We start from the raw sequence: 18,168 nt of genomic DNA on the forward strand, positions 1-18,168 counted from the left end.
TATATCATTTTGTCACGGGGGAGCATAGTTAACTTTTATCCATTCAAGATCATTCTCATGACCATAAGAAGGCTTTATAATCACGTTTTCGATTATAAATCGGGGGAGAATTTGGTATGGCCATTCGAAATTGGATTTATGACTTTTCAAAGTTGAAGATTTTTTATAAAGCTTGTGGTAGAATTATGAAGGTAGCTTTTACAGCGGAAGTTCTTCATCGAGCTCTACTAAAGCTTTTACAGAGAAGTATCCTTTACAGCGGAAGTTCTTTATCGAGCTCTGCTAAGGACTTGTTATACCTCCGACTTCTAGTATTTTCTCGATCAAGTGACATTACGAATCTTAAAGTTTGGGTTGTTACATGATATTTTTTGATGGCTTATATCATTAGCTTATTTGAAGATCATTGTGACTTGGAGGGGGAGCTCTTCAAAGACAAGAAGTGATTCGGTTTTCTTGTTCTGAAATGGGTTTTTATGGCGGGTTTGGTTTTCATGAAGATTCTTTGGGATTACATTCGAAAATGAAGTTTAAAGACATTACTTCAGTGCTTGATTTATATATCCTAGAGCCCGTGTTTGAAGACTATTGAAGAATCAAGATTCGTAGATTGCTTCATATATTCCTCGTTGCAAATCTTTTTATTTGATAGATGCTTGTTTTGGAAGTTAAAGCATGGTCATCCATTCCATACTTTGAGGGGGAGATTGTAGGGTTTCAAAGCACTCCATGGATGATGGCAATGGGCACCTATGATGAAGTGTAGGTTAAAAGCCCAAGACTTGTCTTTCCCCTATAAATAGTCATGTATTATTCATTATTAGGGTTAAGAGAGTGAGGCAAAATGTAGCCGCCACGTGAGGTTTCTTATGTAGTGTTAGATTCTTTAGTCTATGCTGAAAGAGTAATTTATTCCTCCTGTTTTCAATAAATCGAGTGATCATTCGACCTAATCTTCATATTTGTGATTGTTCTTATTTTCCGCATCTTGTTCATCAAATCTCAATTAGGGTTTAACTCCCAACAGTTGTGCATTTACTGTCGAAATTATTTCCATATGCATGCTGTACGGGCACATGTTTCGTCTAAAAGTAATAAAATTATTTTTGGAGCATAAAGAGAACGATGAAAGGTTTGATTTCTTTGGGTTTATGATATTGTTTGCTTTGTGATTCTCTTTATATTGGACATACGGATCATGTGACAGAATGTGGATCAAAAGATATTTGTTCATTAGAAAGTGATTACATCAGTTTAGATTATAGAAGTGGATGCAAAAGATTTGCTCATTACAACGTGATTACAAGATTTTAGATCAGAGAAGTCGATGCAAAAGAGGTTGATGCTGCAAAAGAGGTTGATGCTGCTTTCTCATGGTGTTCGATGGTCTTGCACGAGTTTGTTGCATATTTTGATGGCTCCCGACATGTTTTCCTGCATCATGCCAAACATATCGAGCATCAGCACGGTGTCTTTGTCAAATTCGGCGATGACGTGGTTGGTTATTATAAGCTCCTTGTATGGTAGTTCTTTTGGGGCGTCATGTAGTACTGACTGCATTTGTGTGTTGATTGTTGTGTATGTTTGTTGGAGATTGACTAAGGAAGTCCTCATGGTCTGGAGGTACTCCATAAGCTTCTTCATGATGGTTTCCATGGTGCCTGTACGGTGTTTGGTGGTAGGGTCATTGATTTGGGGTTGTGATTTTATAGGGGATAAATGTGGTGGTTGAGTTGCAATAACTATGGGGAATTCAATTTACTATTTTCATATCTTAATAAGCGAAAACATTCTCATACTATGTCTGTATTGATAGAACATATGTTTCCATTTATTGATTTCGAAATAGGATTGATAAATAATAACAAGTAATTATATAATTTAACACTAAATTTTGTAAGTTTGTCAAATCAATTAACTAAATAAACATAATTATATATATGTAAATGGTTAAATTATTATTATTATTATTATTATTATTATTATTATTATTATTATTATTATTATTATTAACTAGAATCGTGTCCCTCGCTACGAGGGGGTTAGACACCAATTGTTGTGCATTTACTGTCGAAGTTATTTCCATATGCATGCTGTACGGGCACATGTTTCGTCTGAAAGTAATAAAATTATTTTTGGAGCATAAAGAGAACGATGAAAGGTTTGATTTCTTTAGGTTTAAGATATTGTTTGCTTTGTAATTCTCTTTATATTGGACATACGGATCGTGTGGCAGAATGTGGATCAAAAGATATTTGTTCATTAGAAAGTGATTACATCACTTTATATTATAAAAGTGGATGCAAAAGATTTGCTCATTACAACGTGATTACATGATTTTAGATCAGAGAAGTCGATGCAAAAGAGGTTGATGCTGCAAAAGAGGCTGATGCTGCTTTCTCATGGTGTTCGATGGTCTTGCACGAGTTTGTTGCATATTTTGATGGCTCCCGACATGTTTTCCTGCATCATGCCAAACATATCGAGCATCAGCACAATGTCTTTGTCAAAGTTGGCGATGACGTGGTTGGTTATTGTAAGCTCCTTGTATGGTAGTTCTTCCGGGGCGTCATGTAGTAGTGACTACATTTGTGTGTTGATTGTTGTGTATGTTTGTAGGAGAATTACTAAGGAAGTCCTCATGGTCTGGAGGTGCTCCATAAGCTTATGCATGATGGTTTCCATGGTGTCTGTATGGTGTTTGGTGGTAGGGTCGTTGATTTGGGGTTGTGATTTTATAGGGGATAAATGTGGTGGTTGAGTTGCAATAACTATGGGGAATTCAATTTACTATTTTCATATCTTAATAAGCTAAAACATTCTCATACTACGTCTGCATTGATAGAACGTATGTTTCCATTTATTGATTTTGAAATAGAATTGATAAATGATAACGAGTAATTATATAATAAGACACTAAATTTTGTAAGTTTGCAAGATCAATTAACTAAATAAACAGAATTATATAGATGTAAATGGTTAAATTATTATTATTATTATTATTATTATTATTATTATTATTATTATTATTATTATTATTATTATTATTATTATCATTATCATTATTATTATTATTATTATTATTATTATTATTAACGAGAATGGTTTCCCTCGCTACGCGGGGGTTAGACACCAATTGTTGTGCATTTATTGTCAATGTGCATTTTCTATCAATGTGGTGGTTGAGTTGCAATACCTATGGGGAATTCAATTTACTATTTTCATATCTTAATAAGTGAAAACATTCTCATACTACGTCTGTATTGATAGAACGTATGTTTCCATTTTTTGATTTCGAAATAGGATTGATAAATAATAACGAGTAATTATATGATTAAACACTAAATTTTGTAAGTTTCCCAAATCAATTAACTAAATATACAGAATTATATAGATGTAAATGGTTATATTATCATTATTATTATTATTAACTAGAATGGTGTCCCACGCTACACGAGGGTTAGACACCAATTGTTGTGCATTTACTGTCGAAATTATTTCCATATGCATGTTGTACGGGCACATGTTTCGTCTGAAAGTAATAAAATTATTTTTGGAGCATAAAGAGAACGATGAAAGGTTTGATTTCTTTGGGTTTATGATATTGTTTGATTTGTGATTCTTTTTATATTGGACATACGGATTGTGTGACAGAATGTGGATCAAAAGATATTTGTTCATTAGAAAGTGATTACATCATTTTAGATTATAGAAGTGGATGCAAAAGATTTGCTCATTACAACGTGATTACATGATTTTAGATCAGAGAAGTCGATGCAAAAGAGGTTGATGCTGCAAAAGAGGCTGATGTTGCTTTCTCATGGTGTTCGATGATCTTGCACGAGTTTGTTGCATATTTTGATGGCTCCCGACATGTTTTCCTGCATCATGCCAAACATATTGATCATCTGCAGGGTGTCTTTGTCAAAGTCAGCGATGACGTGGTTGGTTATTGTAAGCTCCTTGTATGTTAGTTCTTTGGGGGCGTCATGTAGTAGTGACTGCATTTGTGTGTTAATTGTTGTGTATGTTTGTTGGAGATTGACTAAGGAAGTCCTCATGGTCTGGAGGTGCTCCATAAGCTTCTGCATGATGGTTTCCATGGTGTATGTATGGTGTTTGGTGGTACGGTCGTTGATTTGGGGTTGTGATTTTATAAGGGATAAATGTGGTGGTCGAGTTGCAATAACTATGGTGAATTCAATTTACTATTTTCATATCTTAGTAAGTGAAAACATTTTCATACAACGTCTGTATTGATAGAACGTATGTTTCCATTATTGATTTCGAAATAGGATTGATAAATAATAACGAGTAATTATATAATTAAACACTAAATTTTGTAAATTTGCCAAATCAATTAACTAAATAAATAGAATTATACAGATGTAAATGGTTATATTATTATTATTATTATTATTATTATTATTATTATTATTATTATTACTATTACTATTATTATTATTATTATTATTATTATTATTATTATTATTATTATTAACTAGAATGGTGTCCCTCGCTACGCGGATGTTAGACACCAATTGTTGTGCATTTACTGTCGAAATTATTTCCATATGCATGCTGTACGGGCACATGTTTCGTCTGAAAGTAATAAAATTATTTTTGGAGCATAAAGAGAACGATGAAAGGTTTGATTTCTTTGGGTTTATGATATTGTTTGCTTTGTGATTCTCTTTATATTGGACATACGGATCGTGTGACAGAATGTGGATCAAAAGATATTTGTTCATTAGAAAGTGATTACATGATTTTATATTATAGAAGTGGATGCAAAAGATTTGCTCATTACAACGTGATTACAAGATTTTAGATCAGAGAAATCGATGCAAAAGAGGTTGATGCTGCAAAAGAGGTTGATGCTGCTTTCTCATGGTGTTCGATGGTCTTGCACGAGTTTGTTACATATTTTGATGGCTCCCGACTTGTTTTCCTACATCATGCTAAACATATCGAGCATTAGCACGGTGTCTTTGTCAAAGTCGGCGATGACGTGGTTGGTTATTGTAAGCTCCTTGTATGGTAGTTCTTTTGGGGCGTCATGTAGTAGTGACTGCATTTGTGTGTTGATTGTTGTGTATGTTTGTTGGAGATTGACTAAGGAAGTCCTCATGGTCTGGAGGTGCTCCATAAGCTTCTGTATGATGGTTTCCATGGTATCTGTATGGTGTTTGATGGTAGGGTCGTTGATTTGGGGTTGTGATTTTATAGGGGATAAATGTGGTGGTTGAGTTGCAATAACTATGGAGAATTCAATTTACTATTTTCATATCTTAATAAGCGAAAACATTCTCATACTACGTCTGTATTGATAGAACGTATGTTTTCATTTATTGATTTCGAAATAGGATTGATAAATAATAACGAGTAATTATATAATTAAACACTAAATTTTGTAAGTTTGTCAAATCAATGAACTAAATAAACAGAATTATATAGATGTAAATGGTTAAATTATTATTATTATTATTATTATTATTATTATTATTAACTAGAATGGTGTCCCCCGCTACGCGGGGGTTAGACACCAATTGTTGTGCATTTACTGTCGAAGTTATTTCCATATGCATGTTGTACGGGCACATGTTTCCTCTGAAAGTAATAAAATTATTTTTGGAGCATAAAGAGAACGATGAAAGGTTTGATTTCTTTGGGTTTATGATATTGTTTGCTTTGTGATTCTCTTTATATTGGACATATTGATCTTGTGACAGAATGTGGATCAAAAGATATTTGTTCATTGGAAAGTGATTACATCATTTTAGATTACATAAGTGGATGCAAAAGATTTGTTCATTACAACGTGATTACATGATTTTAGATCAGAGAAGTCGATGCAAAAGAGGTTGATGCTGCAAAAGAGGCTGATGCTGCTTTCTCTTGGTGTTCGATGGTCTTGCACGAGTTTGTTGCATATTTTGATGGCTCCCAACATGTTTTCCTGCATCATGTCAAACATATCGAGCATCAGCACGGTGTCTTTGTCAAAGTCGGCGATGACATGGTTGGTTATTGTATGCTCCTTGTAAGGTAGTTCTTCTGGGGCGTCATGTAGTAGTGACTGCATTTGTGTGTTGATTGTTGTGTATGTTTGTTGGAGATTGACTAAGGAAGTCCTCATGGTCTAGAGGTGCTCCATAAGTTTCTACATGATGGTTTCCATGGTGTCTATATCGTGTTTTGGTTGTAGGGTTGTTGATTTGGGGTTGTGATTTTATAGGGGATAAATGTGGTGGTTGAGTTGCAATAACTATGGGGAATTCAATTTTTTCCTGGGAAGTAATGCATATACGGTGGTTGCGTCTGTGGTAATGGCAATTAAGTGATTTTTTTCCTTTTTTGGCAGATGTAACTTTTGGGGTCGGATATTGCATTTAATTTTATTCGTAAATTGTGGTTGTTATATGTCCTTTTGACTGTGCAATCTGAATAATTGCTTTTGTACGTTTTGTATAAATGAAGTATTAGTTTCTATACCTTTGGGCATATCTTCCGTATATGTTATTAAATATGTTGTAGATGGGTATTGTTTGGATGATAACGATTTTTAGTTTGATGGGTATAAATGAAGTATGACGTATATATGAATAAATTGGTTATTTAGATTGTTTCGTCTGACATTCCATTTATATCTTTGTTATTATATAAATTAGATGTCGTTATTTTTATGGTTGTTTACGAATGTGTGTTGAGAAGGGTATCATGTATTTTAGCGGATACAGATGGTTGGTTTTTTTAGTGAAGTGATCTGTCAAATTTAGAGGAACAGCACGCATGCAATGGAAAGTAAATTAGAACAACATCATTCATGCAAACGGAAATTAGTTGTCTTAGTTTTTGGTAGCTAGGGGTGATGATGTTATTCTTATACTGCAAAAGATAGGCATATTAGTCGAGCCGAAAGACAGTTTTTAGGTTGATTGTGCATCATAGCTGCTATTTGTTGATCTGCTTTGCATTATTTTTTGGTGTAGGACCTGCGACGCGTTGAGTGAAAGTCAGTAGGCTGTTTTAAGATACTTTGGTTAATTTTTTCTTGTTGTATGTGAATGTGTATATACCTGTAGGGTGGTAGGATAGAGCACGTGCAACGTTTTGAGTAGCTGCGGTTGACTCTGGTGATGTGTCATTTTGTCGCATTCTTGTCATTTGGGTTGGGGCTGGTGTTGTTTGGATGGACGTGTCGGACATCGTTGTTAACGCTTTGTGGTCTATTATTATAAAGCGTATGTTATTTGGAGTTGATGCCCTAAGCATTTGGATGGACATTGTTTTTGTTTCCTCTTTGTTGTTGGTGATGGCGGGAGGTAGGATGTTTCCGTTTGTTAGTGGGTTGTCGGATATAAATTTGTCAAGGGGTGACCTTAAAAGCTTCCGACATGATGTTTCTGATATGGTTGCTGACATGGTGTCTGTACCATCGGTGATGATAACCAAGAATTTATATCTATGGACAGGAGATATTTATCAGCATTGCAGGTGTAGAGTGATTAAGTATATTAGATTTTTTTGAAAGATGATTACGTGTAATTTGGTTTCTCAATCAGTCCATGTGCACTGCAGAACCACTTTTCGCCCCTTCTAAAGATGGGATCCTTGCAAGTTGGGCATGTCGTTTCGTACCAGTTGTTTTGAAAGACAAAGTCTTTGATTGACGCGCGCACAAGGAATGTTTTATCCTGTAGGTGTAAAGTCATTTGATGTCAAAGAGTAAAATGATTGGTATTTGTGAATAGAGTAGTAGTGATTTCATATTACCAGGAGATATGATCTGCTTTTTGTCCTCATCTCATATAGGGTAGAGGGTGTTCCCGCTAGCGGTGGCAGCGGTCTTGAGGGTCCTGCAAACCTGATGGCATGGTGTTATTAGTATAGAGTGTCTACTTTACTGGATATATTGTGTTCTGGTAATATATATGGCTTACAGGTTTATAAGAAATGTTGTTTCTGGTATATCGGGGTTGACATAGATATGTGTAGCATGTGATGAGCTGTGACGCAGTGCTCCTATAGATAAATAATTTGGATATTAAATATGTCAGCAGAGAATATGTGACAGTTATAGATGGTATGTGTATAATGGTGTGTACGATATAATATCGTTAGATATGGAGGGTTTTAAGTTGGTGACTGCAACAACTGTTGTTGCGGGTGGTGGATGTAAGGAGTCACGGTTAAACTTCTGCGGATTACCTATGCATTCTTTCCATAGATTGATTGCAATTTCACTGCCACTAATGGTATTGAAATTGTGTTTGGTATTAGATCCGTATAAGAGAACTGATTGTTATATTTTGTTGTGTGCGATGTATACCTTTCATCGGTTAGTATGAGTAGGACGTATGATTCCCCACCCACTTTGGTGCAGTCTCTGGTTTTCGATAGGACGCCGATATAGTCTGAACAAAGGTAAATATAACTGTGTAAAGGGATGGTATTGCATAAGGTGGGAAACCATGATCAATACCTAGGTAATAAGGCAGCGTTTCTCCAAGCCCTATCATATGTGACTTGGAGACGAAACGAAACCAGGTTTTGGGTATAGTTAGTGTGTCCGGAATGTGTTCAATTACAGACATGAGGCCAACGTCAATGTAGAATTCATTTTCGAGGAATTTTTGATACTTGTCTAGCTTGGGGCAACTGTAATCTGATATGGTTTAACACTCCAAAACATTGAGAACAGATTCAATATAACTCTGGTTGGTTCGTTGGCCAAGAATCTGTATGGCATCCCCCTTTCAAAAGAAAAAATCACTGTAAAATCATATTTGTTATGGTGACAAAAAACGGTTGTGTTTGTTATTTACATGTTATGGTATATGAAATATAAAGCTGTTAATTTTTTACAGGTAACTTATATGTAAATGAAAATTTATGTGGTTTTATAATCGTTACAAAACAATGTTTAATTATGTTATTGGAGAGGAGGAAAAAAATATATGGGATGTATGTGTTTTAAATTTGAATTTATTGATATTCTTGCGTTTGGTATTTGAACAATATGTGAAAGTGTAAAAATCGGTGGACAGTTTTATTATAGTTTTTTGGAAACAACTTACGAATCTGTCGACAGCTAGGTACCAAGTTTCATAGCATCTGACGTCATGCTTCCACTTGCGTAGTATTCTAACCTTTAGGGGGCCTCTGATCCCATCGGTCTTCAGATCCGAGATGCTGGTCATTGGTTGGTTGTGTTCTCTACTCGGAAGAAATATATGGGAATGAGTGCTATATTCAGATGTGAATATGGTGGAATATGTAAACAGATTCTATAAATATGTAATATTAGGTGGAGAGATGAACAAAAAAACAAATGTTTTTCAGATAATAGTGGATCAAGGGTATGACAATATGGGAAAGACGTTTGGTAGTGATACGATAGACCTCGGTTGAAGTAACTTTCTGCAATAGATCCTTAAAGACGACGTTTTTGGTTTTATTGTATTGCGTCGGGTCGGTAGTTTCTATCAATATTTTTATGGAATCCGGTGATGTTGCTCGGGATAGGGCAACATAAAGTTGGCCATGTGAGAAAACGGGTTGTGCTAAATAGACGCCAATTCTATGTAGGGATTGTCCTTAGCTCTTATTGATGGTCATCGCATAGCAGACCTTCAATGGGGATTGTTTTCGTGAGAAAGTGAACGGCATGTCTGACGACTTATGTATGAACTTTATGTGTGGTATATATACACATTTTCCAATGCAAGTTCCAGTCATGATAGTTGCTTCAATCACGTTTGGTAGCAACTGGGAGACTATCAGTCATGTACCGTTACATAAGCCTTCCCTTTGGTTAATGTTTCTTAACAACATTATGGGACAGTGTATTTTAAATGTAAGCTCGTGTGGGGGTAGTCCTGGAAAGTTTAGATGGTTTAGGTATTCAATCGGATACAGGCCTTCGAAATCTGACGTGTGCTTCCCATTTGGTTGGATCATGTCCGAACTGGTATAGGTTCTGCTGTCCGATGTAACCATCCTTAAAATTCGTGCATTTATGTCATCGGCTATATCATTTGTAGGTGAAACTATTGCTCTTATAGAAAAGTCAACAGCGGTTGGATTGGTAAGTGTACCATTTCCATAAGCAAAATCTATTAAGGTTTTTAAAGACTCGGTGGCAGGTCTTGTTAGGAGAGAATTTGGGATTTGGAGCAAACTTGAGTCTCGTAGGTCATCTTTGTCGGGTATGCCCATGAGTCCATCTCCAATACGTAGCAACCATGTTGCAAAAGCTGATGCGGACATTAAACCATTGGTGGTTATCTCGGACGAATGTACCCTCATGTTCGTACGTAAGATGCAAATGCTGAAAAATGGCCATAGGTACGAACTCGGTAGAGTTAAGGCAATGATTTCTAAACGTGTACATTTTGGTAGGACGGGAAGTGTTTGTCGGAAGTCACCACCAAGAAGAATAGATACGCCCCCAAACAGCTGGTCATCACAATCCAACACATCTCTAAGCGAACGGTCCAAAAATTCAAAACACCTTCTATCACTCATAGGCGCTTCTTCCCAAATTATGAGCGACTAGGAATGTTCATTTTTTTATGTCACACGATTTTTTGTCTGTCGGGTCAATAGGTATTTTGAACCTTGAATGTGCTGTTTTCCAGAAGAAAGCAAAAGTGACGCGATCCCAGAAGCAGCAACAACCAAAACTATTTTTCCTATAGACCTAAAATAGGAGATAATTGTTGTCCATAGAAATGTCTTTCTGGTACGTCCATGTCCATAAACGAACATTAGTACTTGTTTTCTGTTTTCAATTGAGACGGCAACGGTGTTATAGACTGACAGTTGGTCACTATTTAGCATTGGCAGGAGGTTGTCGTGTTGTCTTTTTAGAGCCTTTCTGTCATAGCTCATTTTTTCAAGAAAAAGCCGATTTTGTAAAACACCGTGCATTCGATTTGACAGAACCAGAAGACCAAAAGCCACCATTGATTTAGATGGGATGGAAGAACGGAGGGTGTGATCCAGATCGCTGAGTAGTTGCTGGTGGATCATGTCCACAAAGGAGGCAACATCCTTATCTGGCATTTCTCTTTTCAGGGTGTATAAGTAATCATCTTTCATCTTATCACATGCACATTCCCATAGCAGGTGTGGGTTGCTAACTACACAGAAAAGCAACAGTTGGCAGAAAAGTGAGCGAAGCTGTGGCGAAGTTTCCCAGATGGATGCCTCTGTGAATGCAGTGAGCCATTCGGTATCGTCACCGATCAATTTTAGTGCGTTGCAAGCGGCCCTGAAGGTGGGGTAAATGGTACCGAAGACGGTACATAAGTCTCCAAAGGACGTGCAACCCTTTTGGTGACAGAGTAGCATCCGCAGATAAAATAATTCACCGGAGGTAGGATGAACGAAGACAAGCCCGCCGAGCATTTTTGATGACTCATCAACCCGAGGGCTCCACGACTTAGATGACTTCTCCCATTTGTAAGACTTTGAGTATTCTAGGTATGTAAGGTGACGACCTGTTGGGTCTCTTGTGTTGCTGCGAAACCAGCCTAGAAGAGTTATGATGTTGCTGTATGGATTTGACAGAACTTTGGGTATTGTCGAGTCTTCCTTAAACATTAGTTGTTGCATATTCTCCTCATGTACAGATAGAAACTGAACAGGTGGATGCCGATGGTGTATGTGAAAGTTTTAAATGCACCACGCTGCCTCATGTGGACATATGTAGCGACTGTCTACAAAATTCTTCACCTCATCTATAGGACGAACATCCAGAGCTTGAGGGGCGTCACGATCACCAGCGGTTGTCGCAGAAGTAGATTCATTGGGCGATTCTGCCTTTTGGATTGCGTATCTTACACGGTCCGCTCCTTTGGTAATATATTTGAATAGGAACTTAATCATCATGTTCCATCCACAGTACTCGACATTGGTGTGTGCACGAAAGCGTGAGGAAAGCCTTCTATTGTAAGGCACAACATATCCGTTGTCTATAACCTGTCCATGCTGGGTCGTATGGTGTGCAGATGAGTTACATTTGTAGCGAACATATCCTTCTGTGTCGAACAATGTAGCATCAAGAAAAGGGTTTAGGTAAAAATTTTCCGCATTTACCATCTTTCATACATGGAGCTTTTGGGTTTAGTGGTCCACATGGGTCGTGTATCATACAGGTTCTTATTGTGTCATATAGGTTTGAATCTGTGATCGGATCTGACAGCTCGGCTGTGATATATGTGTCAACATCGGTTGCAGTTCTTATTCGGTTCGCGGCCTTTACCCACAGTAGAGTATGACAATGAGGAAGACCTCTCTTCTGGAACTCAATGGTGTACAAATCTGCAATGACGAACAATTTTCCAGATATCAGTCTTTACGATTTATATTTGCTGTAAGTGTGTGAAAAGTTATGAGTAGAAGTTTGTATTTTATGGGATACTAAGGTGAATGCATAATTGAATCTATGCGATACAGATAAATAAAATGATGCCAAAAAAAGGGTTGATAAAGACATACATGAAAGGAGAGGGGTAAATTAGGGGAATTTAAAAAAAAATACCATATTTTTTTTGATGACATGAGTGTGACATCCCCAAAATCTCGGCCAGAAAAGACCGATTTTCATTTATGCTTTTAAATATTTTCAGAGTAAATCCTTTTGATTTGAAAGAGTTGCGGAATTTGTTCCCAAAAACAAAACATGATAAAACAATGTTTATCGAAGCATTTCATAAAAGAAATGTATTTTCATTATAATCAAAACTCGGGGTGTCATGTTCTGATACAGACCAATAAGCATAAACGAATACATTACAAGTCATATAACAAATATAAACCTATGCAGACTTGTAAACAAAACAACTTGATGGTTCATCCATCTCATGCCCTTCCGCCACTTCCTGTGATACAAATAAAACTGAGTGGGTCAGACTTGGGAGCCTGGTGAGCATATAGGGTTTTCAACCCACAATAAATAATCATATTTAATTTTCACCAACCAACAATAACCCAATTACCCATTCCCATTATTCTCATTTTATGTCCCTAAAACAACTAACACAAGGGACCTAGTATAAGAATATTTCATCGGGGCGACAACACATGCTTCGGGGGTACCTCAGCAATACAAGTCAAATAAGGCAACCATGAGGGGGATGGAGTACAGCGAATGAACACCGAAGTTCATTAACACCTACAGGTGGCAAACCTGGTAATGTTTCCACAAGACTGTCTAGAATAGCCAGTGGTCGTCATCTAAACTCCGTTAGATGACTAAATCAAACAACAACGAGGCCTCTCATCTGTTTATTACACACCAACTATCTACCCATGTTCTACCTAACATATTAGTAGATAAAAATATACATTTTTATACATAGATAAAAACTTGTATAGCATGCTTTAATCAACACATATATCACATAACAGATGAGGCACACATACATAACACATATCTCATAGAGAATAAATCATATCTATGAGTTAGAAGAAAGTGAATACACATTCACACACATAACCACAAAATTATACACATAATACGTATTCCGTATAAAATACTTCATAATTATGCGTTAGAAGAAAGTAACCACACACTCACACCTATAAACGACAATATATTTAATACACTCGAACCAAACTTGTATTATTATCGTGTTTATGAAAGGTAGTATACACTCACACTTATAAACAACAATATACTTAATACACTCGAACCAAACTTGTATTATTATCGTGTTTATGAAAGTTAGTATACACTCACTTAATCAGAAGATGATCGGACAACACTACGACTTGCAGAAGTAGTAATTCTCAGCAGATCTGGAAGATCTCTACAAAAATCGAACTTCTCGCGGGCAGAGCTTCAGCTCGGGAACCGCACTTCTCGGGATCTTCGGGATCTCGGGACTTGCTTCGGGACTCGGGAATATTACCGGTGCTTCGGGGTACTTCTGGCACGCAAATCGATGCAAAACGGGAGAGAGAAGAGAGAAAATAGCAACCCTAAACGGCTGGCCCTTCAAATCTATTTATAGGGCAAATTTGGCCCTTTCCACGTCGTGGCAACCTTTTTCCACGTCGTGGGCTTGGTCGTCACTGCATGCGTCATCCCAAGTTGCATCTGGGGGCCTTCTGGAGGTGACAGGACACTTGCCACGTCGTGGCACTGCTTGCCACGTCGTGGTCTCTGACAGTTTTGGGGTTTCGCGCCCCGAACTTCAGAAATTCATAACTTTCGCATACGAACTCCGTTTTCGACGTTCTTTATATCGCCGCGAAGGTGAGATTATGCTCTACAACTCTAGTTTAGACTCCATTGGCTAATTTTGACTTTATTTTTAATATATTATAAGTATATTACTTATATATTATCTTTACTAGGCCGGGACAGGAAAACTCCGTTCGAAATTCGTAACTCCATCATCTGAACTCCGATTCCGTCCGTCTTTCCATCGTTGCACTACTATCGATGAGATCTTCAATTCTCATTTAGATCACTAAGGATAGATATCTATCTACCTTAAATTCACTATCTACGTCGCGCTGGGTCGCACTGGGTCGTGCCGGTTCTGTCGTGAAACTTCGACAGGTCATAACTTCTTCGTTATAACTCGGATTTCGGCATTCCTTATATCTCCGAAATCCTTGTTTCGACCACTACAACTTTATGAAAAGATATCGGGCTTATCTCATAATTTAATTTTGACGCTTATTTTTATTCTTAATTAATCAAACCACATAATTAAGCAATTAAGCACAAAACACATAATACTCAAATAATACACTTTTATTATTTCAAAACGGGTTACAAAGGTTAACCTAGACTATTACATTGCTAAAAATGGCAAGCCCGGAAACACAGGCGTTACAATTCTCTCCACCTTAGAATGATTCCGTCCCCGGAATCACACATCAACAAACAAATGCGGATAGCGACTCAACATGTCACTCTCCGTCTCCCAGGTGAGATTCGGCCCATTCGTGTGTTTCCATCGGACAAGCACTAACCCAACCATTTTGCGTCGCAACTTCTTAGTCTTTCGGTCAACAATTGCCTCTGGTTCTTCAATCAACCTTTTGTTCTCATCAATTCTCAATTCAGAAATTGGAATTATGTCGGGAACTTCTCCCGTGAACTTCCTCAAATAACACACATGAAAAATGTTGTGAATTCCATTCAGTTCTTCGGGTAATTCGAGCTTGTAAGCTTGGTTCCCAATCCTCTGAAGAACTTTAAACGGTCCAATAAACCTTGGACTCAACTTTCCCCTTTTACCAAATCTTATAAGTCCCTTCCACGGCGAGACTTTAAGCAAAACCGAATCTCCAACCTCAAAAGTCATCGGTCTTCGCTTCTTGTCAGCATAGCTCTTTTGACGATCTTGAGCTGCTAACATTCTTTCCCTAATTATTTTCAACTTTTCAGCAGTTTGATGAACCATCTCCGGTCCCATAAACTGCTTTTCCCCAGCCTCAAGCCAACAAGACGGCGTACGACACTTCTGTCCATACAAAGCTTGATAAGGTGCCATCTTAATGCTCGAGTGAAAACTATTATTATAGGAAAATTCTACCAAAGGTAAATGTTCATCCCAATTACCTAGGAATTCCAAGGTACATGCTCTCAGCATATCTTCAAGTGTTTGTATTGTTCTTTCACTCTGACCATCAGTCTGCGGATGGTAAGCTGTGCTTAAACATAACTTGGTACCCATTTCCTCTTGTAGACTTTTCCAAAACCTTGAGGTGAAACGGCTATCACGATCCAATACAATCGTTAACGAAACACCGTGAAGTCTCACAATTTCCTTCACGTAAGAATTCGCAAGCTTTTCCATAGACCATTTCTCCCTGGCCGCTATGAAATGCGCACTCTTAGTGAATCGATCAACGACCACCCAAATCATGTCATGACCATTCTTTGTTCTGGGCAGTTTAGTGACAAAATCCATAGAAATGTCTTCCCACTTACCCATAGGCACAGGCAATGGTTCTAAACTCCCGTAAGGTTTCTGATGTTGTGTCTTGACTCTCGCACAAGTCACACACTCGGCCACATACTTTGCAACATCAAGCTTCATCGTCGGCCACCAGTAGTAGGGTTTCAGGTCCCTATACATTTTAGTGCTACCCGGATGAATTGAGTACATGGTTTTGTGAGCTTCTTCCATCAGAAGGTCCCTAATTCCTCCTGACTTAGGTACCCAAATACGATCTTGGAATACCTTCAGTCCATGACCGTTAGTACCAAACACCAACGTTTTACCCAAACGTTCCTCCTTTCGGTCATTTTTCTCAGAAGCTTCCTCTTGAGCTTTATTTATACTTTCCACAATAGTCGAGACCACTTCAATTCTCAACGCTCTTGGCCTTTTCCTTTCACGATTGACTTTCCGACTGAGAGCATCAGCAACAACATTAGCTTTACCGGGGTGGTAAAGTATCTCGCAGTCGTAGTCTTTAAGTAATTCTAGCCAGCGTCGTTGCCTCATATTCAATTCCTTCTGATTAAAGAGATATTGGAGACTCTTATGATCAGTAAAAAGTTTGCACTTCGTGCCATAGAGGTAATGCCTCCATAATTTCAGAGCGAAAACTACCGCTGCCAACTCCAAATCATGAGTCGGGTAATTCTTTTCATGCTCTTTCAGCTGTCGAGACGCATATGCTATCACCTTTTCTCTTTAGGTCAAAACACAACCCAATCCAACCCCAGACGCATCGCTATAAACAGCGAAGTCTTCAACTCCATCGGGTAAAGAAAGTATCGGTGCCTCGCATCGCTTCTTCTTTAGCTGCTCAAATGCTTCTTTATGCTTATCACTCCAAGCATAAGTAGCTCCTTTGTGGGTCAAAGCTGTTAATGTAGTAGCGATCGAAGAAAAGCCTTGGATAAACCTTCGGTAATATCTGGCTAATCCTAAAAAACTTCGAACCTCCGTGGGACTTTTCGGTTGTTCCCATTTCATCACAGCTTCGATCTTCGCTGGATCAACCATTATCCCTTCTTGGTTGACCACGTGACCCAAGAATTGGACTTCACAAATCCAAAAATCACATTTGGAGAACTTTGCATACAGCTTCTCCTGCTTCAAAACTTCTAACACTTCTCGCAAGTTTCTGCCATGCTCCTCCTGGCTTTTCGAGTAAATCAGAATGTCGTCTATGAACACTATCACAGATTTATCAAGGAAAGGATTACAAACCCTATTCATCAAATCCATGAACGCTTCCGGAACATTGGTTAGTCCAAACGACATAACCAAGAACTCGTAGTGTCCATATCTAGTTCTGAATGCAGTTTTCTCGATATCTTGCTCTCTTACTTTTAGCTGATGATATCCTGACCTTAGATCGATCTTCGAGAAATAGCTCGAACCTTGCAATTGATCAAATAGGTCATCAATCCTCGGCAACGGATATCTATTCTTTATTGTTGCCTTGTTCAGCTCTCTATAATCGATGCACATTCTCATACTTCCATCTTTCTTCTTCACAAATAACACCGGAGCTCCCCAGGGCGATGAACTAGGTCTAATGAAACCTTTGTCCAATAACTCCTGAAGTTGCATCATCAGCTCCTTCATCTCCGTCGGTGCTAATCGATAAGGTGCTTTTGCTATTGGCGTGGTTCCTGGTAACAAGTCTATTCTGAACTCCACTTGTCTATCAGGTGGTAATCCAGGAAGATCCTCGGGGAACACTTCCGGAAAATCACACACCACTGGAATGCTCTGCATCACCTTCTTTTCCTTCTTAGCATCAATCACAAATGCTAAATATGATGTACATCCCTTGGTCAAACACTTTATGGCTTTCATTAGAGAAATGATCCCAGAATTCACTCGCCGTTTGTCCCCATACACCATAAATGAATCCTTCCCAGGCGGGTTTACTTTAACTATCTTCTTCTTGCACAAAATTTCGGCATCATTGGCGCTAAGCCAATCCATTCCCAAGACGATGTTGAAACCATTTAGTTAGATAGGCAATAATTCCTCGTGAAACTTATTCCCATTCAGATCAATTAAGATGTTTTTCATACGATGGCTAACAGGTACAAACTTGCCACTAGCTACTTCGACTAATAAAGCATTATCTAGTCTATTAACAGGCAAAGCTAGCTTTCTACCAAACTCATGCGAAATAAAGGAGTAGTTGGCTCCAGAATCAAACAAA

At 37.9% G+C, this 18,168-nt stretch overlaps 1 protein-coding gene across 1 annotated transcript; it reads right to left on the reverse strand.

Annotated features, from left to right (window-relative positions):
• Positions 1-10,575: 10,575 nt before the first annotated feature.
• On the reverse strand, positions 10,576-12,108 carry LOC145099773 (uncharacterized). Its single transcript, XM_079037281.1, has 2 exons — positions 11,743-12,108; positions 10,576-11,646 (listed from the first exon to the last, which is right to left on the reverse strand). The coding sequence occupies exons 1-2, from the start codon at positions 12,106-12,108 to the stop codon at positions 10,576-10,578; spliced, it is 1,437 nt and encodes a 478-aa protein (XP_078893407.1).
• Between the last annotated feature and the right edge of the window lie 6,060 nt (positions 12,109-18,168).

Source organism: Lactuca serriola, chromosome 4, assembly GCF_051521515.1.
Source record: "Lactuca serriola cultivar US96UC23 chromosome 4, Lser_US96UC23_V15, whole genome shotgun sequence".
Lineage (NCBI taxonomy): Eukaryota > Viridiplantae > Streptophyta > Magnoliopsida > Asterales > Asteraceae > Lactuca > Lactuca serriola.